Source organism: Knufia obscura (genome assembly GCF_036327395.1).
Source record: "Knufia obscura strain CCFEE 5817 isolate CBS 148926 chromosome Unknown scaffold_2, whole genome shotgun sequence".
Taxonomy (NCBI): Eukaryota; Fungi; Ascomycota; class Eurotiomycetes; order Chaetothyriales; family Trichomeriaceae; genus Knufia; species Knufia obscura.
In genome coordinates this window covers 1,146,209-1,168,073 of record NW_027042688.1, presented here as the reverse complement: position 1 = coordinate 1,168,073, position 21,865 = coordinate 1,146,209, and the positions used below count along the sequence as shown (strand labels likewise).

Here is a 21,865-nt window from a genome sequence, read left to right as displayed (position 1 = left end):
GACAAAAGCGTTGTACTCAAAGGTGACTGCAGCATGATCACGATCAGACAGTGTTGAAGCGTGAAGCATTGAGAACTCCAGTAATATTTGAGGCTTTGCCAGTCGTAGCGACGAATCAGCTGCGGATGGCATGTAGCCTCAAAAGATATGGCGTTAAGGTATACACATGAGTACCCGTGCTGTACAGATACATCAAAGAAATTCGTGATTCGGTCATTATTACTTCCTCTTGCTCGCACATCCAAAAAGTGCTAACAACCCACCGCCACTTCCCTGACTAGGAGATTTTGGCTTCGAACTGCTCTTGCTCTCACTACTCTGCTTTCTCTCGATTTGTGGCTGTGGTCTCTTCTCCGGATCTATACTCACGGCACTCAAATCCTTGCTGCTATTCAGCCAGGCGAGATCATCTTTTGCCCCTTTTGACGTCGCCGCTGGGCTCTGCAGCCACTTCGCCAACTGTTCTTTTGTTTCGTCGCTTGCTTTGTTGGCTTGCATCGAGGACCAGTTTGCGAAGAGATGATCTGAAGCACAAATTAGTATCAGTATGCCGGGCAAGACGTGATAGAGGACTCACCATATTCTGCTAACCCCTTTCGTAGCTCACGCATTACATTAGCTTTCCGTACTGTCGTATCTGGTCTACCTGAACCCGCATCTTCTATCTCTAGCAGCTCTTTTTCTAACGCTGCTATTTCGTCTTGCAGATGTAGCAGTAAACGGACATGTACATCATCGAATCTTCTGAATATGGTCAACTTTCTGGTGGTCATAAAGTCTGCCATTTCGACGTGATCATTTTGAGACGCTGAAATGCCGGGAGACGGAAATGTTGAAACCTTTGGGCTGTGGACAGGCGTCAGCTTGTCTGCTGGTCTCTCTCTGGTGGGTGGTCTTTCTCTCGTAGGTGGCCGTTTGGCGCTAGGCGGTAGATCGGGCAGAGGCGCATCGGGCGCAGGTGTGGGTTGAGTGGAGTTACATATCGACTGCGCTCGTGACCGGACAGACGACGGCCGGGACATTGGAGTCGGTGGCATTTGCGGTATCTCGTCTATTCCCTCGCCTAACGAATTCCTTTTTGATCTCAGTGATATGTTAGAGGGATGTGAGTGCAAAGCTCTAGCACGTCTCTCCGAAGCGGTTGACTTCATGGGCTGCATGCGAGGCGTGGATGTGGGAGGTGTAGCGGGGGAGGTTTCCAGCGATGGCGTGATCATCGGGCTATGAGTGGCCCGTAGTATGTCCTGAGGTGTCTGCTGCGGTAATTGTTGCTGTTGCTCTTGCTGACCTGGGTTGGCCTCGGGAGTGGCTACTCGTGACCCCAGTGGACTCTGTGTGTGCTTATGCTGCTGGAATGCGCTCGGTGGTGGTAAGCTCGGTATGCTCGGCTGCTTCTTGTTGTATCTTGAGGTTGGGACGAAAGACTTCTTCGTTGAGGAGATTGATGAGCGTGCTGAATGAGGCACTGTCGGAAATTGTATCTCTTCGACCTTCGGCGCAGCATTACCCGGTATCATGAATACATGCTCTTCCAGAGGCGGAAATGCACCGGTTGTGCTTGCGGTACTGCTGTCCGTTCTGTTGTCCTCGGCCTCGGAGGAACTGGTAGGGTAGCCATTTTCGCGCAATGGATCGTATGAGCTTGCAATCTCTTGTGGCGATCGTGGAGGAGCATGCTTGGAGGCTGCTGTCCTCAGCGAGGGAACCCGATGAGCACTGGGACTAGGATTGTGGACGACGGTCTCTGGCGCGGAACCACTCTTCGACCGCTTCAAAGATGTCTGCGAAGCATTCTGGTGCGGCGTAGGTATGCTGGGCAGAGCAGAGAAGGACGGTTGACTGAAGTCCACCCTGATTTCTGCTCCATTAAGGACTGGTATGTAGTTGGGGTCGTGTACATCGAGTACCGGGCCATTGAAATATCTCGACTGTCGGTTCGTAGGCAGTTCTATCGCAATTCCAGTGGTAGCCATGCTTTCCAATAGTGAGGCACCCTATAATCCGATCAGTCAATAGTCAGTGGGCTTCGACGTCGCGTGGTCAGAAAATCAGAAGCACGAGTAAAGCCTGCCAAGGCAGTCGGACGCATAGTCCGTATAGTTGAACAGTCCACGTAGGTGAGCGGCTCAGGAACACGACGATCAACGGCTTGAATTGGCCTGGTGTCAAAGACAAGGCACAAAGCGTAGTACCGGGCAAGGGTAGAAGTGTGAACATTTTGGGGCCAACGTGATTAGCACGTCTCAACGAGCAAGCCACGCTGCACTTTAGACCAGCTTGAAAGACAACGATGGAAAGGTTCGATGGGTCGACGAGGAGACTGAGAGCCTCGCGAGATAGATTCAGTGCCTTTTGGGGATAGCTTTTGAGAAGCATTAGCCCTTTTAGGCTGGACACACTCGGGACAGGGGTACGCTTAAACTCTGCCGGCAGCGATGTTGCAGATATTTTTGTACGCTCGCTCCACTTGAACGAGAGGAAGGATTTGCAGGCAATTTCATCATGCAGCGCCCAGCTGTTTGTAGTTCAACGGTCATGGCCGTCTGCCTTGCGACATGGTTTCGAGGCAGCTATCATAACGCCACGAAGGTCTCGTTAACAGGCGAGATGAGTTCAAGGCAACCAACTGGAAAGTGCCTCTTCGTACAGTATGCTTTGCTTTTCTGTCTGCTTTCCTGTTCGAGAGTTGTACTGTCGCAGTATTTTAACGGAGGAAGGTGTTTGGGATCTCAAGCAATCGGTCGCGTTCCGGTTTGAGATTGAGGGTGGCTGATCTTGAGAAACTCAAAATTTTTGGTACTCTATGTGTTTACAACTTTGGGGTCCCCTGTTGGGAAGAAGCGTGAGTGCGGCGGAGAAGGTCTCAGCGTGACACAAGACATCAATTGCGACATGAATCAGCACGAAGAAATTGCTGGCGCGTGAACATACAATAATGCTTCTATCAAACCACGCTAATGGTGACGAGGCAACTCTGGTTGCGAGGATACCCATCCTTATATATGCCGATGCATCTATCTATGCCGCTGTCTCTCCCGTCCATGCTATGTGTCGTGCCAAACTCCGTAATAACAGACCCAACCTAAAGTTCCCGATATATTTCCCAAGCATTGCAACGCATCAGAATGGGTATTGAATTAATTGCCAGTGGTTTACTGGGCTTGATATATCATATGTCGAAAGATATCTGTCCAATTGTTGCTGATCTTCGAAAGTTGAAATAGACCTGTACAGATGTGTTGATCGTGTGTCAAGCAGATCAACGTCTGGCAATGCTGCCCCTTGGCTGGGTCGGTGCGTTGTGCATGCCATTGTCATATCGCTGACTGTGAAGTCGTTGCCGAGCGTCTCGAATAGAGCCTTCTAGGGCGGAAACTTGCTTGCCCGTACTGACACGGCGCAGTGTTGCTAGGTATTGCTCCATTTCTTCGATGAGAGCCCGGAGAGCGCGGCCGGAAAGGTGAGCTGCGCTTTTTTCTATGCCAATATCAGTAACAGACTAAATGTGAGTGAGCAGTGCACTTACGAATGACATAGTTGCCGTACTGGTGGCTTAGCAGCTTAATGATCTGACTTTGACCGGTCTCATCGCGAGATGTGAGCTTCCCAAGCATGGCTCGACATTGTTCCTCTTCAGCATAATCCAGTGCCTTCTCAACGACATTGCTGGCAAATTTGTGCATAGCATTCTCCAACAACTTGCTTTGTACCTTGTCGATGACCGGCTTTCGATCTTGTGGTTCGCCATTAACGATCACATGTTGGACGACGTAGTTACCAAATGCATCCTGGATGAGGTCGAAGATATTGAGATGTAGCTCGTCCAGTATTATTCTTTTGGCACGAGGTTGGCAATGCTCGAGCATTCGTTGGATGACTCTGCAGCCATATGCATGTTTGGATAGATAATGAACATGTCCACGGTGTGCATCGACGATGAACTGGATATGTTCGCCTGGGACTCGCTCGATCGCTTTCTGGATGACGTGGTTGCCGTTCTGGTTCTCAACCACTTTCAGAACACAGCCATCCAGCTCCTTGATCAAACTTGCCTGCTGGTCGGTAAGGATGTGCTCTAGAGCTTTTTGCACGACCCGGCATCCATAAGTCTGAGTCGAAAGGGCGTACACATGACCCTTCATGTGGCTAGCAAGCACCTTCTTTTGCGACTGTGAACCGTGCTCAAACATTTTCTGAATCACGTAGTTGCCGAACACATCTGTCATTAGCTGTCTGGAATCACGAGCGATTTCGGTGAACACTCGGTCCTTCTCGTCACTATTTGCGACTTCGAGTTTGTGCTGGATGAAGCGAGAGCCGAGTTGATCGCCGCTGAACTCGACAATGTGGTCATAAATGTCTTTTAGCTCGTACTTCTTGGTCTTGCCGTTCATACGGAACTCTTCAAGCAACGGACTCCGACAGATCTGGTTTGGCTCATTCTGACGGTCCAGGGCAGAATCGCCGAAACCGTATGGTGTCGCTAGTGTCGAGTCGTAACCATATCCACCGTTGCGCACATCGACAAGACCATTGATGTTCGTGGCGAAGTAGTTATCGTTGTATGCTTGAGGTATGAATGGCTGTATTGCCTGCCCTGGGTAGTTACTATATTGTTGTCGCGATCGATGGTTCAGCTCCATTGTAGGGTTCGCCGCATGCGCGCCTTGTTGCAGACCGTACTTTGGTACGAAATCGTTCTGGTAAAGGCCATTGCTGGCTTGTGTTGTTGTGGGCATGTACGTCCTATCAGAGTTCGTTTCGGATTCGTTCATACCTGTGATCTGTAGATTGTTCGACTGGCCATAACTTCCTTGATGCCATGCACCAGAAGGGTATGGTTCAGCGCCCTGACGATCTTGCACCTTGTTCTGCCGAACTCTGGATGTGTTGGGAACTATCTGCTGGTACGAGTTTGGGCGGAACTCAACGCGCTGTGTGTGCTGCTGATTCGAGTTCAATCTCGAAAAGCGGTCGGTCATTTCATCGAACCTAGGGTCGTTTCCAAACCTGTCATGTTGCGCATTGTCGGAGGCCGACAGGACAGGACGAAAATCATTGCGACGAGCTGATCGACCGTAGTTCTGGTGCTTGTCGTTCTGACTCCAGATGGTCTCAAGTGCGTTGACTGGATTCCAATTCGATTGTGATGTGTTGAAAGACGTCACGGGTCCTCTCGACAAGTCCGAACCTGAAACAGGAGCCCTGATCGCATTCGTAGGCACGGAAGGCTGGAACTCTTTCGCGGCTACCCACGTACTAGGCCGCTCTTGATATGTCTTGGGGCCATAACCCGAGTTGCGCTTCGCTCTGAGGTCCTGCTTCGGATTTCCTGCTAGGGATGCACTCTCGGAATGGCTCGTAAGGGAAGTTGGCGTCACTAATGCTGATTCGTTTTGGCTTCTGCTCTGTGCTGACGAAGGCTCGGGATGTCGTGCTGTACCAGAGTCGGAGGTAATCGGCGATCTCTTGGGTTCGCCGAGAGAGGTAAAAGGCTGAACGCGAGTACTCACAGACAAGTCTAACGGGCGTCGAGCGCCTGTAGTAATGTCAGCCCAATATCTCTTCTCATTTCCGGGTGTCTTGCCACTCTGCCGCACGTGATCTGGTCTTGCCGCAATATCAGTGCGAGAGTCCGATTGCCATATATTGTTGCCAAATACAGTCCCTGTCAAGGAGTCCGCTGTGTATGTTCTGCTGGGTGTTGGTCGACTGTAAAACGATGTCGAGGAGAACGAGTTCTACGCTAGGTCAGCCATGGTCCTGCCGTTACCCTAACTCTGCACCCACATTGTCAAAAAAGTTGTTGGCTTGCAATGTTGAAGTCATGCTTGCAATGCGACGTTCCGAGATATCCCAAGTCTTGAGAGCAAGTAGAGCTCTTTCCCGCTAACGTCGTTGTTTTGCAAACCCTATTATTCTCGACCTGGTTTCTGACACACGATCCAACCACAGCACGACGATTTCTTTGAATGTGCAGCAATATGTCCTTCTCTTATATGCGACCTGCTAATTGTACAGAATGGTATGGACATGTATCGAGGGTGAGGTGTCAAAAAATGAGATGAAGAGGAGATTGATCGTGGAAGGGAAGGTTCTTGAGGAAGCAAGGCGCACCAAGAACATGTACCCCTTCGTCTGCTAGTCTGCCAACACAGAGGCGGTTGTTCTTCAGCAGGCAGCCGTAGGACAATCAGAGGGCATGACTGGAGTGAACTATGCCACTTTGCGCGACTGGAGTGGACCGAAGTTCGCCTCAGACAACAAGGCAGCGGAGAGATTGCAGAAGCACGGGTTCTTCAGACTTGCGCATGAAGTAAGGGATAGAATGGTGGGCGTAGGCGGAATGCTGCTTGACCGATTCTGTGCGAGTTGAGGGAGCAACAATCCACGGATAGAGGATCGGACGTGCTGCAGGAAATTGTGGAGTAAGCAGAGGAATTTCTGGACTTCTTGAGATGTGTTACACGAGACAAGTCGCAGGATAGACGGGCGGCTGGGAGGGACAAACAGAGTCGTGAATGAGGCATGATATTGCAGACAGAACCGGCAAAACCCTGGTGTTGCGACAGATCAGATTGAAACAAACATCCCACACAACCTCGAAACGAAAAGGCCATGTGAATGGTATGTTCACCTTTTTTTGGGTCGGCCATGTACGATGACATGGGCAAACAGAGGCCAGAATACTCACAGGCACAGCTGTTTGGTGGTGGTGTTTCTGTAATCGTACTGCGTGAATGGTGGGGTGAAGGGCTGCCGCCTGACGTGCAGCCAAAACTCCATAGGCGGCACGCTAACCATTGGCTGCAAATCTGGGGCGCTTTGTAGGCTGCTTTGGTGCGCAAATGACTTGTTTTCAACGGTCAGCCGATAGATCGCAAGGCACGTTCGCTTGACCACAAGTCGATTGCACGAGTTGAGGGAGAAGCTCACCATTATTGTTTCCTTAATGGTTAGTAGGGTTTAGAGAACGAGAGGCTGCGGTCTTGTGACTCTACCGCCAAGCCTTCGAGAATCTGGCATGTTCCTTGACATTGCATAGTGTCAACGGAGAGAAGCCATAGAAAGCCATGCTGGGTTGAGGCTGATCTCTGCAGGTAACTAGCGGTGGCCGTCTCACTCCTATGTCACCTTGTAATACTCCGATAACAAACAAGATGAGAACGTCTTAGCCCTCCGTTCTAGAGCATGTTCTGGCATTTTGGTGAAGCAGGTCCCCTTCGGGATTGAGGGTACATGTTTCGGAAGGACATCCATGAACCCTTGGCATACGTGCATGGTGACAATTGGGCCGACCTTGGGTCAGCGATCAGGAGAGGTGCCAGCACATCTTTCCCGATCATTGAATTATGCAACTTCGACTGTAATGTGATGTGACAGTCAACTAGACGTACGACTCGAGGTATACTTACCAGTTGGCGGGACTGAGGTTATGCTCGGTTGCTAGTATTGGTCCTGCGCGTGAAGCTCTTGGGGTTTTCCATGACAGCATGACACCGGAGCCAGTGCTGAATAGCTGCAAGGCTTCACTGCATCTCGTTGCTGTCGCAAGGCGTATGAACGTGTGGAGGTTCAAGAGAAAGGAACACCATAGATGGTATTCATGTCAGTGACAGCGATAACAATAGAATCTTTGATCTCGAGCACGGTATGGTAGAGATCACCGAGAACACTAGCAATAAAATAGCTTACCTCATCGATAGCTCCTGAAGCATTGCGAATGGTCAATTTCGAAAAGCAGTGTTTAAGCTTGGTGTGATCCAACGGCGACTCCTCTCGTTCTCCAGATGCAGAACAAGGCTGAGCGCACTATACTGTGATTGGCTTGTGCTCTTGCGTTCGCGAGATTGGTCAGAGACTAGTCGATGGTGAGCGCGTCGACAGGATCTAGATTACGCGACGAGGTGGCTTATGCGGTGCTTGTTTACCACAGTGGAAGCAAGCGTTGGCGCGCTCTCACAGCTAAAGTGCTAGCTTCATGCTAATGATCATCTTCAACTGTCTTCCTCTGCGGTGATCTTATCCTTCTTGTTGAGCACACGGGACTCTTTATCGTAGTTGCTGCTTTTTCGAGTTGAGGAGACGCACCTTCCTCTCTTTCACCCGACAACCTTTGGCAGGTCAGCTTCACTCTTTCGCTGCACCCTGACCGTCCACTCTTTGCACACCCTTCTTCCGACCCGACGTGCTACGACAGCTTAAGCAAACGCAACGAAACAAGCAACTCGACTCGGAACACAGTTGAAATCTCAACAGCCTGTACATACTTCCGACGAAAGATCATAAACAACGGTTCCTCCACCACCACAGCCACTTCTATTCTACCAAAGCACCATCCGGAACGGAAGCGTTGAGATTGAGACATAATGGCCTTCTCTACACTTGTAACGCGAGACTTTGGCGACGACTATGAAGGGCACAATGGGTTGCTTTTTGGATTCTTCGTCCTGTTCCTTTTCGCCTGCCTTACGTCTCTTTCACTGCTGTACTTCCGAAGAAAACGAGCGGCCCACCACGGCGCCGTGCTACCTACGCACCACCGAAGAGGCCATCAGCGATCCCTTACAATCACTACTGCTCCCGCATATGCCGGACAGGACAGAGTTTTTGTGTATGACGAAAAAATGAATCTGATCGCCAACTCTTACGGACCACCCGACAGCCCAGTGCCAGAGATCAGAGTCACATTCCCGGACGAGGAGGATCAATCAGGACAGAAGATGTCAGGGCGGGTTGTGGTTGTGCGTATCACGGATTCTGGAAGCGTTGGAATGGAGCCACTTCCGCAGGAGCAACTCCCAGCGTACCAGCAAGCAGACTCTGGCCGCTTCCAGTCCCTCGATCTTAACAGGATTGGTGGTCTAAGAGAAGGAAATGCACCCACAACGGCTCCTCGACCTCGGTGGTCATGATTCAGAGGGTATCTTGCGATGCTTGGTATACTCAGTGGTTGGGCGTGCATTGGACACAACATCCCGATATATCATTCATCACTGTCTCATCGAGACTGGCACAAGTCAGCCAAGCCAATTCGGGAATGACAACCCTCGGACTTGATGTAGCAAGCATCTAAGTTATGCGATGTTCTGCCGATACATAATAGATAATGTCTTTAGCCGATATCAGCCTTGTCAACCTGTATCGCATGGAGCAGCTTCGAGGATATGTGGCTCACTCTGAGCTGCTGTTGACAATCATGAGTATGACCACCTATCAGACACTGGAACAATTCCAGTATCATGCCCGTATTGTGGTAGCTGGATGAGTACAGAGGATTATTCCATTGTTAGTATTATTAGAGAATAATTGACCTCGGACATATTTATGCCGTAATGCCGTTCAAAACAATTGCATTTCTGGCTTTCCAGGATCGTTCCCACTTCTTAGGTCGCGTAGTTTTAGTAAACAAGCGTGGTAGCCACATGTCAAGGACAACCAACGGGGATGATGCATTATTGCGAGCCTGAGCATGAGTAGTGGTCGACAGATTGAGTATCGCTGAGCATTCTGCTACAACACACCTCGCGTCGCATTATTCTTAGGTTCTCTCCATTCGATTCAAACAATTCTTCTCCTATGTGTGCAGTTTTCCTTCGGTAATGTTATTTACAACGGATAAGAAAAACAGAAATAATATGTTCAATACAGCCACAAAGGCTATCTCGATAACACACCGCTGCCACGCGTCTGGTTACCACTCTCACGTCGGCTACTGAGCATTGCGGCCCAACAATCGCATCTGCCGGCATGGCAGCAACGACAACGGAGAAATTGCCTGCTACACCGGGCCATCCCTTCGATACCAACAGCTATGGCCACGACGATGAAGATGTCTTCTCATCACCTGCCGATCCGCTGAGCCAATCCTACCACCATCGCTTCTCCTCCCGCTTCGACATCGAGCCTCTTGCCCTATCCAGCACCTCTTCGCCCTCGCAACTGAAGCGAACCATAGAGGCGCATCTACAAGAAACAGACAGGCGCCTACAGGATACCCAAGAGCTAGGCACTTCGTTACTGAAGCAGAGGGAGGACCTGACCAGCAAGCTAGAAGAGGTTGAGCAGTTCCAAGATGAAGCACAAATTCCACCTGAACTCCGTGTCAAATTGGCTGATATCGAGAGAGAACATGCAGATGTCAGTCGGGAAGTCGCCAGAGCATTGATAGCCCCAAAGCCAAAACAAGACGACTCGCAGCTGAGCGATTCCGGCGTTTTCTCAAGTCAGGCTACTGGTTCTCCCACCAAAGTCAGTGCTCCTAGCAGGCGTCACAGGAATCAACCCTCTACGAGAGCTGGCGACCTCCAGTTCGCAGCCGACATCAGCACTTCTCTTCTCGCACAGGTTCGGCAATTGCAGGCTACTGTTGCTGAAAGAGACGACTCTCTGAGGCGTGTCAATGCAGAGCGGGAGGCTATCGAGCATGACTTGCACAACCACACTCAGAAAATTCGAGCTTTGGACGAAAGTGAGCAAAAGTACAAGGATGAGAACTGGAACCTCGAAACTCAGAGACACGAGCTGTTGACAGCTGCAAAAGATGCTCAAGACAAAGAGAAGAGGCTTAATGCAAGCCTTGCTGCCGCGACGGCCGAGAGGAACAGGCTACAAAATGATCTGGACGAGATCAGGATGAATCATGCGAAACTCGTAGAAGAACATACTGCGACCCGGAAAGCCCATGATACCGAGATCCACGGTCTTAAGAGGAACGCTGACATGGCTGACACCGATCGCCAATCTCTGCAGGACAGGATTGAGGAATTGGTGTCGCAGAACCAAGAGCTCGCAAAAGCCATCTCGAATCGATCTCGTAGTAGGCAGATCAGCCCAGGTGAAGGCTTTGTTAGCACTCGCGAAGAGTCCGTTGAGCGCACTGGTACACCAGAAGACTCTCCACCTCCATCTCCGACAAAAGCAACTCCTCGTCATGGCGCCCTCGAGTCCGAGACTCTCAGAAGCTCGCTGCATCACTCTCACAGGATGATCCAAAACTTGAAAGCCCAAAATCATCGAGAGAAGACAGAAAAGATCGAACTTCGCCGCATGCTTCAGGAGGCACGAGACGACCTTGAGTCTCGCAGGGACGGCGGCAGTGCTGCGAAGCGCCAAAAGACGAAGCCAGACGTTTTCAAGAAGCCTGCGCGTCCAGATATGCTCGGTGGTACAAGGAGGCGGCGAACTGATATCGAGCTCACGGACGACGACTGGGAGGACCAGAACGTGGACAGCCCGACACATGCTCGATCGGCCAATATGCTACAGCTACCACGAGGCAACGATCAGCGCCTGAGTGATCTTAGCGATGCTTATCAGACAGCCAATGACACAGAAGGCACGTTCGATACTGCTGATGAACGTAATACCACCGAAAGCGAAGCTTTCATGACGGGCGCCGAAAGTCTGGCAGGTGACAGCACAGATGAGTTGACAGAGACCGAAGATACAGCTTCACACACAGGGCGTGCAGCCCCAGGGAGAGTTGGTCGGGCATCACTGAATGCAAGACCAGCCGGCGATCGAACAGGATACACGAGCACTGGATCCACGTCTGCTGATGAGGCAGATAACTTGCAAACACCTATGCAATCTTCGTTCACCAAGTTCAAGCTTCGGAACAGCAGAGCGGCGTCCGCCAGGCAGTCTCAATTGCCCGAACAAAGTACTCCGGAAAGTTTCGGCTCGCGATCGATTTCGCACGATTCTCCAGCCTCGACTCTGACAACTGGGCAGAGTCCAGCGGTCGGTGAGCAGAGTCTGTTCGCAGAGCTGGGAGGCATGGATGAGATCAACAGTGAGGCGAATAGCACTCCTGCTCGATCATCGACCATGTCATCCACCCATTCTACACCTGGTTACACTCCAAGCAAAACTGCGGCGCTTGCGACACAGTCTGCCGCCAAGGGGGCTATGGTGGACTCATCAACCATGACGGAGCCATGGACGCCACAGAATTTGACCACAGGGCCGGCTGCGGAGAAGAGATTGTTACCTTCTGCATTCCCTCTGCCCCCAAGTGTACCCGCTTCGCCTATGAAGAGGAGTGATAACAGCACCCAATACACACCACAGCGAGGCATGGCCGAGAGCCCAAGCAGACCGACTAGTAGTCATATCACACCACCTAAGACTGTTTGGGACGAGGTACACGAGCCTAGCACGCCTGGAAATATGGACGACCGATCTCTGTCTCAACATGGCTATTCTGGAGTGTTGTCTCAAGATAGCGTGCCTGTGAGTTCGCCTGCACAAACCACAGCAGATACCCAAAACCAGCTCAAACAATTGCAGGCCGAACTTGCTGCGAAAGAAACAGAGCTCGACGAGCTGCGTAGAAGCAATGCTGCAGCACTTGCAGCAGCAGCAGCTAGCCTCGAAAGCTTACGTGATACTCACGCTACAGCACTTGCGGAAAGGAGGAGTGGTCTAGAGGCTTTGCGAAGTAGCCACGACGCCAAGCTTGCAGAATTAGAATCACAAATGGAGAGTCTCAGAGGAGCGCATAGTGCTGAGTTATCTAAGAAGGACAACGAGCTGGAAGATCTTCGCAGCGGTCATGTTGCAGCTCTAGCAGCCTCCATGGCTGAGCTTGAAAGATTGCGCACCAGTCACGCTTCAGACCTTGCAAGCAAGGAGACCGAACTTAATGGCCAAAGGAATGATCATACCTTAGCAATCTCGAAGAAAGAGTCAGAGATTGCAGATATGCGCAACATCCATGCTACAGATCTTCTGAAGAAACAGTCCGAGCTTGACGACCTTCAGAATGGTCATGCCACGGCTCTGCAAGCGAGACAATTTGAGTTGGATAGGTTGCGCAACAGTCATGCTACGGAGCTTGACATGCTGAGAGGGCAGCTTGCCAGTCACAGAGAGCAGGTTGACAATAAGCAAGCCGAGCTCGATGGCCTACGAAGCAGCCATGCTGCAGCACTTTCCAGCTCGCAGGCTGAAATGGAACAGTTCAGAAGTACGTATGCAGCCGAGTCTGATAAGCTGAAGGCACAAATCGTTAGCCAGGGCGAGGAAATCAGCAGGAAGCGAACAGAGCTCGAGACCCTGAGGAGCGTACATAGCGAGGAGCTTGACAAACTGAGAGGCCAGGTCTCTGGTTATGACAAAGAGATGGGCACTAAACAGACCGAATTTGAGAAACTTGCAGCCGTCCACAGTGCCGAGCTAGAGGGTCTGCGGAGACAAATTTCTGGCCATGGCGAGGAAATGAGCAACAAGGAGTTGGAGCTTGAAGCACTGCGAAGCACGCACGATACGGAGCTTGAGGGCCTTCGAGGACAAATTGCTGCCCACACTCAACAACTGGCAAGCAAGAAGTCTGAGCTTGAGACCCTGCAGCTGACTCACAATCAAGAGTTGGAGAGGCTGAGAAGGCAGATTGACGGCAATGCTGAGATTGTCGAGCGACTCCAGACTGGCCACAATCAAGAACTTGCTAAACTCCACTCGCAGATCGCTTCTCATACTCAGCAGCTAGGCGATAAGCAATCTGAGCGTGATGCGCTGCAGTTGAGTCACGAACAAGAGATGGATAGGCTGCGAAGACAGGTCGATGCAAAAAGTGAGATGGTTGAGCGACTCCACGCAGACCATAGCCAAGAGCTGGCCAAACTTCACGCAGAGATATATTCCTATCGCGTCGAAGTGGAACAGTTGCAAAATGCTCTTCATACAGTAGAAGTTCGGAATACGACGCTCAAGACGGCTGGTTATTCCTCTATCCTGTCGCAGGAAACACATCCGGTTGCTCCTGAGCTTGCGGCTCCTGTACGCTTAAGGGGCTCGGAAAGTCCAGATAGACCAAGGACGGCCGAAAGAGTTGTCGGCGGTGGACTCCTTGCTTCCGCAGCAGCTGCATTAGGCTTCGCAGCTAGCAACAAGGACGAATCTACAGCTATCAGAGAAGACGAGACCAGTGGCCCGGTTGCGACGGACACGGCTGGCTCCTCATCGCCGTTGAAGGACATTTCCGGCAATGCTGCGCCGACGCGAACCAAAGAGAGCACCGACACGTTCGGGGGTCCGCTGATCAAACCAACAGTTAGCCATGATCAAAGCTCTCAAACCATGCTTGGAGGAGAACAGCTAGACCAAGCTCTGAAGCCCAGAAAATCTCCGCTGCCACCTGTTGTCATCCCTGCCAGGAATCGAAGCCCAAGTACGAGGACACCTACTTCACCCACCCGCTATCCTGCACGACCATCGTCTCGGACTCGGGAAGTCTCTCCCATTGTTGAAGATTCTATGGCAATTCCATCTACGCCTCCACCGCGCCCGTCTAGTGCATCGAGCAATCGGACTTCTAGCTTAGTATCTCAGACTCACCCTCCACTTCCATCAGACCACAAAGACATCATTGCAAAAGCTAATCAGAACGTATCGCCCACGCGTCAACAAGGCGCTACCATCAGACAAAGCGGGGCCATGGGTCCTCCGATTATGCCTGCTTCAGCTATGCGACGCCCGAAGACACCAAACGAGTCCGTGCGAACCTCAAGCCGGGTTGGACAAAACGGCAAGCGGACTGCAGGCTCACAGATGTCACGACGATCGTCAGTATCGTCCTTTGCTTCCGAGCTCGATGAGAGATTCAACATTCGTCCGGATCAGCAAGCAACAGGTCCTGCCTTCGAAGCTGGTCCTGGCACAGATCCAAGGATGATCCAGGCGATCACCCAGACCATGATCGGAGAATATCTGTGGAAGTACACGCGCAAAGCAGGCAGCAAAGAGATGTCAAGCACTCGGCATCGCAGATACTTCTGGGTGCACCCTTACACAAAGACTCTGTACTGGTCCGACCAGGATCCTCAGACTGCCGGTAGAACCGAGCTAAAGGCGAAGAGTGTTGCCATCGAGAGTGTCCAAGTCGTTAGCGATGACAATCCTATGCCGCCCGGGCTTCATAGGAAGAGCTTGGAGGTTACCACACCTGGCCGGAAAATCAAATTCACAGCTTCGACCGGACAGCGACACGAAACCTGGTTCAACGCGTTGAGTTATCTACTACATCGCGGTGGAGAACAAAACCCTTCAGGCATGGCCGCTAGTGGCGGCAACGAGATCACCAACGAGGACATCGCTGAGTTCAGTGTTAATGGATATGGTGCCAGACTTGTGCCGAACGATAGTAGGATGAGTATGTCTAGCTACAATTCAAGGACCACTACTGGCACAAGCCGCAGGGTAGGGCGACAATCGCTGCCTGTCGGTGGTATTTCGGGAACCTCAAGCTCGCAGGTACCTCAGACGCAAGGTGTACAATCATCGACTATGACCTCGAACAATGATACCGCTGGACAGAGCAGACTTGACGCGCCACAAGACAGGGATCGGACAATTCGAGCAAACAGCGTGTCGAGGATCTCAAAGATGTTTGGTTCTATGGCAAGCCGGACGAGGTTAGACAACGCGCCGCTCGCAGCCGAATCGTCCTCACACCGTCGTGGCAACAGCAGTATCTACAATGCTAGTGTCATCAGTGATGGTCGCAATGCAGAAGAGGAGGAAGCTCGACGGCAGAGAGAACAGGAAGAACGACCAGGCCTCGAGGATGTCAGAGCTTGCTGTGATGGTAAGTATCCTATCCCTGATCGTGCACTCCATCGTATTAACACGTGACAGGGAAACACCACGTCGGCAGTCTAGCACATCGTCACGCATCAGGCCCAACGACGCAGAATCGTTTTAGCAACGCGATCAATCGAAGCATGAATCGACGGACGTAGTACCCGTCGTCGGTCTCACTTGCCAGTATCTCGCCGCATACGAGTGTTACAAAATTCTCCGATACGATACGAAAGACTAAGAGGAGCTGCTCTTGCACTTCCTTCAGTGGCGGCGTTGACGGTGCTCTGGAACAGCTCGAAGCTGAGGATGATTTCGAGCAATGCACTTCTGATTCTTGAGAGCGAGGGAGTATACCAGTGGCTTTCCCGTGTCTGCACGGCGTTTTCTCAGTGTGATCGCCACATCTCGACCTGTTCTCCTTCCTCTGCAACCACATCTACAACCGAGTCATTCAGCTGGCCCAACTCCGATCGACTCTAATTTTCCCTAACTGTTATTCATTCGCGCAAAGGAGGCGCCAAAAGCATGCGGAAGACACATCTGCATTTGAAGCGCGGGACTATGGCTTGCATACCAACATGCATCGGCGCTTTGGTTGCGTACTCTATCTGCAGTGCTGTCTGTCTGTCGACTTTCCTATCGTACGTACATAGTGTGCCTAAGTATGTGACATGAATGAAGATGATTATGATTTTACGTTACAAGCCGTTCTCAGCTGGACGTTCATTCTATGTAATGCTTCCGCAGGTGTGCACTTTCCCGAAATTGGGAAACACCCTGGTCGTGCCTTCTCGTTCTGGAGGTCGCACCTTCTCCCTTCTACAATTGCGCCTGCCTCGAGTGCTGGATCACAGTCGCGCCTTCCTTCTCCCACGGTCGCACCTTCCTGGTCTCATGCTCGCACCTTCCTCTTCTAACATCGTACCTTCCATGTCTCACGATCGTAGCTGCCTTGAGTACCAATTCACGGTCGCACCTTCCCAGCTACAGTACGTCTCCATCGTGCCTTCCCTTCATATGGTCGCACCTTCCCTATTATGGGTCGCACCTGCCTCGTATGCCGTGTCACAGTCGCACCTTCCTCCACCGACGATCGTTCCTTCTCTCACGTTCGGATTGCGCCTACCTTGAGTACCGAATCACAATCGCACCTTCCCTCTCTCAGGATCGTGCCTTCCTTCCCTGATGGATAGCACTTGCCTCGAATGTCGCAGCACGGTCGAGCCTTCCCCCACTCACGGTCGCAACTTCCATCTCCCTTGCTCGCGCTTGCCTTCGCGTAGTCATCTGCGATCGCGCCTTCCTCAGACACAGGACTTGTCTATCGTACCTTCCTCCTTAGGTGGTCTTGCCTGTCCTTCTCGGAACCGTACCTGCTTTGGTTAGAATGACGGTCGGTCGTGCCTTCTAATGGTCATTTTAAAGTCGTCACTTCCTTCTCTTAAGTACGGTCGCGCTTGCCTCTATTCGAGTCGTGCTTTCTTTAGTGGTCTTAGCTGCCCTCTGTAAGCTGGCCATTACGTATTCAAGTTTGGGTTCTGGGACGAAGGCACATGGTATGGATACGGTGCTGGTGCGACGGGCTGTCAAGGAGTTGTGGGGTGGATCGTGGGAGATGGATATCGGCAATAGTCGCTTGGGAGCCCAGTTACTGGCTGCATGTACAGTAGATTGCTTCTACGCACTGATCGTTGAGTCAAGTTGACCGCTCTTCGAACGCGGGTCGCTGCGGCATGTTTGTGAGGCTAGTCAGCAGAGAGTAAAACATGTGTTCGGGTGTCGCTTGAGCAGGGGGTCAGCAGGGATATCTTGGTTCTCATTTCTGTCGTAGGGGACAGTAAGAAATTGACTTTGGGTGCTCTATGTGATGTACACTTTCTTCAATACCGACCAAGGATATGTGTCCCCCGTAACTGGATCCACAACTGTTCTTCCTTTAGTGTTATCTTTCCCACGCTCTTCGTCTGCGTCTCTTCTTGTGCCGGTCATCCGTAGATTCTTAACCTCCAATTCTTCCAATCTTTCCCTTCCGTATACTCGGCCGTTCGGCAGCATGACTGGGTCATTCTCGACGCTGCTCTTCGTATGGTGCGCGTAGGGGACGTTCTTCGCTAGTTCGTTCAGTTCCGTGCTGCATATTGGACAGAGACTGTTTCCGATGTGATTTGAGAACGGTGTAGGCGTGAACATAGGTTTTGCATGTTCGTGGCCGTCTGTTGCTGCGCTTGAGGGATTAAGCGAGGAGTGGCAGGCTGGTGTCTTTAGGGCACTTAGGCCTGCGCTTAGGGCGACGTGTAGGAGAGGTTGGGTTGGGAGGTTGAATATCTGGTGGTGGCTGTCGACGAAGAGTTGGGAGAGGTAAGTCCACCGACTAGGCGAGAAGTATTCCTGGTACGATTCTGAGGGATCCGTTGGGTCAACGGCCAACAAGCCAGCCGTTATGCGGTATTGCACTGGGAAGGCAGCGGAGTGGGGTGCTAAGTGTTTCTGGGCGTGCATTATGGCTTCGTATCTAGCCGAATCACGAGTGGGATGTCGACGGAGGAGTTCGATGTATTCCTGGAAGCGAAGCTCGAATTCTAGTTGTGATACTTTTGGCGTTACTGCTGGTGTGATCATGGCTTTGTCCGGTGTCTTCTCCAGAAGCTTTTTCAGGCTATCCTTGTTCCTCACTACCCAGCGCAATGCTTCTGTTGTGCTGCCTCCTTGTATTGAGTCTGCAATTTTGTGGCATTGCTTGAAGGTATCGAGGTCTATCAAATCCTGAATGTCCTTGGATTCTGCAAGAGCCGCGGCTGTGTCTGAGTAACCTGCTCTTAGGAGATAGTCCACCACAAGCCTGTCTAGTCTTGTTCTTGACCAGTTCTCGTACTTCACATCTGTTAGACTCGGAATCTCGTAGAGCTCTTGAAGATGCCGTATCCTCTTTGAGGATTGTTCGTTCAATGATTGTTCCTCCTCATGCAATGTCTCGAGATCTCTCTTAAGGTTCTCCATGCGCTGGATCATCCCGTCAAGAGCCTTGGTAGTGTCGTCTGGGCTTGCGGAGTTGGCGCTCTTTGCTGCATTCCGGAGCAGCTCCGTCGTCTTCTTCTGCTCATGGTCGATCTTTATTTGAGATTGTTTGAAGTTCCGCCGCTGGAGTTCGAGCGGAAGACGTAGTAACGGTTGGTCCTGTAGTTCATATTTCAGCCACGGACTAGCGAGTATGTGTTGGCCAACATACCAACACAACATGCTCGTCTGCCTTAAGTTTCGTCGTTGCCTCCGCCATGATGATAGTATCGTAGGCAGTCAGACTAATATTGTTGAGAGTAGGAGGGTAACGGGCTTGTTCGACAGCTTCAGCAGCACTTGCAAAGACCGCAGACCTCTTATAAGGTAACTGTATAAACTAGGACTAACGTTTTTGTTGGTCGTGTGATAGCATTGAGCGTGCAATCGAGCAGCAGCCCGCCCATCAGCTATGATGCTATTGCATGTGATTGTGGCCTCAGGCGTCAATGCTTGAAGATCTCGGCCCGCTCGGCCTCACCCGCTACCAGCCTCCGCGCGGAATCAACGTGGCCGCATAAACAACATGGACAAGGACTGGCGTACCCCCCAGAAGCGAGGTTAGACATCTACAGACGTTTCGCGCATTCGAGAACCGACGTCAATACATCGACCAAATATTATTCGGAAACCGCTCTCTGTCTGTACTGGCGTGCCCCCTGGTGCGGACGTGAGCGGCCAGCTTGATATCCTGTGTGGAGCTAGCGTGATTAATGCGCAACGTTAATTCTCCTTCGACCCCTCCCCTGTTTTCCAGCTCCATCGTTTGCCGTTCAATCATAGAGACAAGAAGCAAAGACCTGGTGCAAAAGACCTCGTTCAGGCTGACCACGATGAGAAACCCCAATACCACACGACCAACAGAAGCAACCAAAAATTCGTCCTGGCGAAACCCCTAATCAAAAACTCATTCGGAAACAGGCGTTAGCTTAACCTTCAGATGAGCTTTGGTGACCGGCACGATACAATCGGTCCACATCATATCCTCGGCCGTCGTGCCAGCGTTCTTCATGTCAAAGCGGCGGAACATGTATGCGAAAGCTAGATATAGCTCCGCATATGCCAGACTAGTAGATTGTCAGCCCATGATCTTTTTACGGCAAGGAAGCAACTCTTACTTCTGACCAATGCATGACCTCGGTCCACGAGGGAAGGAGACCATGTTATGCTCGAGGTCGGTACTTGCTTCAAGCCAGCGTTCGGGCACAAAAGAGTTGGCATCCTTGAAGTACGTGTCACACAAGTGGTATGCCGGTGTGCTGTGAGAGATCGGCGTCTAAGTGTGGTGTCAGTGTTAACCACAGACTATTGTCAGCGTACTTACTCCCTTTGGTATGGTGTAGCCATGGACGGCATAGTCAGAATCAGGTGCGACCCTTGGCTGTCGATGTACTGCTCCAAAGCCGAGACGTAGAGACTCCTTGATGACCGCGGACTGGAGGCATGTCAGTCCGAGCCCTGGTAATGGAAGACTGGGCACTAACCAGGTATGGCAACTTCTCGAGCTCTTGCCATGTCCTGAGATGATCAGACCTTGCATTTGGAATGTAGTCCTGCAATTCCTTCTTGAGCTTCCGCCTGGCCTCTTCATTGTTCACCAAGTACCATGTACCAAAAGCTAATGTGTTGGACGTCGTGTCAGTGCCGGCCGCAAAGAAAAGATATGCGTCGCTTCCCAATTGCTCTTCGGTTATTCTCGTTGCACCAGTCTGCGGCATAATAGAAATCGCGTTTGCAAACATACTGCGATTCGAGCTTTTCAAGGTGGTGCCGACGTCTTCAGCTTCAAGTAGTTCACGAACTCGGTCGCTGCACTGCTTTTTGACCCACATCGTGCCAGCCATGACTGGCACGATCTTTTCGACCGTCTTCTCAGGCAACAACCCAATAGCGTGGAACATGAATATTTGCACATTTGGGAAGTACCACAGCTTCGGTAACTCCTTGAACCAATTGTCCAGGGCCAAAATCAAGGAATGCTGAAAATGCTCAGCATCAAGGAAGCCCAACGACTTCTTGAAGCAGTATTCCATGATCACGTCAGCGGTCATGCACTTGAATCCCATAGTTAAATCGACGACACTGCCGGCGGGCTTTCTCTCGAGACCATCGAGGAACTTGAGCATCTGCTTTTGTATCAGGGGTTCAAGCTGCTGGATGGATTGGCGCGAGAAGAATGGTAAGTAGATGCCCCGCCGCATCCTCGCCGCACTTGGTTCCCGGATGTTGAATGCGCTCCCTTCCATGACCGGATTGGCATAGATAGGATTGTCTGCTCTATGAAACTTAGAACCTGTCTTGAAGATTTCGTCGTACGACTTCATGTCAAGGATGTGCACTTGATTGGGAAAGGTCCGCACTACGGGTCCTGTAGAGTGTTAGCGGACATACAAACGGCACCTTGCCTGCTCACCATATTGTTCATGAAGCTTGATGATCTTTCGAGTATAGTCAGTACCTGCTCGTAAGTCGTACCAGCCGCCATACATGGATGTGATAGCAGCCCATCGTGGACCAGGAATTGCTGCCAAAGGATGCAAGAAGAGACGGTAGAAGGCTCGTAGAGCCCATAGGATAGGAACTGCTATGAGCAGCGATGTCACAGTGACAGAAAACATGGCCTAGACCTGTGGCAGAATCTGGGGGTGAAGTTATGGTGCAGGCTTCGGGGAGGATCTCTCGGAGGAGGGATCGTAAATATAAGCATGTCATGGCTGGCACTGGGGCGAGGCGTGCTTCATGAACCCTTGATACCATGAAAGGCGGCGGTAGGTCAGACATCTCAGTGACATGAACACACAGCCTTCATGCACGTACGGCCTATCCGCCCTAGTATACAAGATTGGTCTTTGGGGCGGAATGAATCTCCTTGCACTTCGCTGATCCAGGATATACTTTACCTCTTTCGTTTTTGTACCACAGCATGCTAGACTGGCTTGGACCAGCGGGTCCCTCACAATGTGAACGGTGATAGAGTCGGTAGCCGAGGATGTCGCACGTGGCGAACAGCTGATTACTCGCAAGTCAGATTCAGGATATGGGCGACTGGGACCGTATGACGCTGGAACCAGCATGGCCGAGGTGAATGGCGCGAACAGATGGTTCTCCTAGTTGAATCGGACCGGAGCGATACGAAGTGGCTGATAAGTGAATCGAATCACTTACCTGCTTACCTTTTCGGAGACCTTTCCGGCAGAATCGAGCAGCGATGACCTTTGCAATG

At 51.3% G+C, this 21,865-nt stretch overlaps 6 protein-coding genes across 6 annotated transcripts; 2 read left to right on the top strand and 4 right to left on the bottom strand.

The window, feature by feature from the left end:
• Nucleotides 1–219: 219 nt before the first annotated feature.
• Nucleotides 220–1,973, bottom strand: PMZ80_002281 (uncharacterized protein; the record flags this gene model as incomplete). The annotated part of the gene is made up of 2 exons (XM_064870715.1): nucleotides 220–524; nucleotides 578–1,973. 2 exons carry the CDS (start codon nucleotides 1,971–1,973, stop codon nucleotides 220–222), a joined length of 1,701 nt encoding a protein of 566 aa, XP_064733168.1.
• Nucleotides 1,974–3,259: 1,286 nt separating this feature from the next.
• On the bottom strand, nucleotides 3,260–5,829 carry PUF3 (mRNA binding protein puf3; the record flags this gene model as incomplete). The annotated part of the gene is made up of 3 exons (XM_064870714.1): nucleotides 3,260–3,477; nucleotides 3,527–5,741; nucleotides 5,791–5,829. The coding sequence occupies 3 exons, from the start codon at nucleotides 5,827–5,829 to the stop codon at nucleotides 3,260–3,262; spliced, it is 2,472 nt and encodes an 823-aa protein (XP_064733167.1).
• Nucleotides 5,830–8,369: 2,540 nt separating this feature from the next.
• On the top strand, nucleotides 8,370–8,915 carry PMZ80_002279 (uncharacterized protein; the record flags this gene model as incomplete). The annotated part of the gene is made up of 1 exon (XM_064870713.1): nucleotides 8,370–8,915. One exon carries the CDS (start codon nucleotides 8,370–8,372, stop codon nucleotides 8,913–8,915), a length of 546 nt encoding a protein of 181 aa, XP_064733166.1.
• Nucleotides 8,916–9,750: 835 nt separating this feature from the next.
• Nucleotides 9,751–15,746, top strand: PMZ80_002278 (uncharacterized protein; the record flags this gene model as incomplete). The annotated part of the gene is made up of 2 exons (XM_064870712.1): nucleotides 9,751–15,592; nucleotides 15,643–15,746. The coding sequence occupies 2 exons, from the start codon at nucleotides 9,751–9,753 to the stop codon at nucleotides 15,744–15,746; spliced, it is 5,946 nt and encodes a 1,981-aa protein (XP_064733165.1).
• A 1,702-nt stretch (nucleotides 15,747–17,448) lies between these two features.
• On the bottom strand, nucleotides 17,449–18,862 carry FYV10 (GID complex subunit containing RING finger motif; the record flags this gene model as incomplete). Its single annotated transcript, XM_064870711.1, has 2 exons — nucleotides 17,449–18,762; nucleotides 18,815–18,862. The coding sequence occupies 2 exons, from the start codon at nucleotides 18,860–18,862 to the stop codon at nucleotides 17,449–17,451; spliced, it is 1,362 nt and encodes a 453-aa protein (XP_064733164.1).
• A 687-nt stretch (nucleotides 18,863–19,549) lies between these two features.
• Nucleotides 19,550–21,260, bottom strand: PMZ80_002276 (uncharacterized protein; the record flags this gene model as incomplete). Its single annotated transcript, XM_064870710.1, has 5 exons — nucleotides 19,550–19,709; nucleotides 19,761–19,918; nucleotides 19,967–20,077; nucleotides 20,127–21,010; nucleotides 21,056–21,260. The coding sequence occupies 5 exons, from the start codon at nucleotides 21,258–21,260 to the stop codon at nucleotides 19,550–19,552; spliced, it is 1,518 nt and encodes a 505-aa protein (XP_064733163.1).
• Nucleotides 21,261–21,865: the final 605 nt, after the last annotated feature.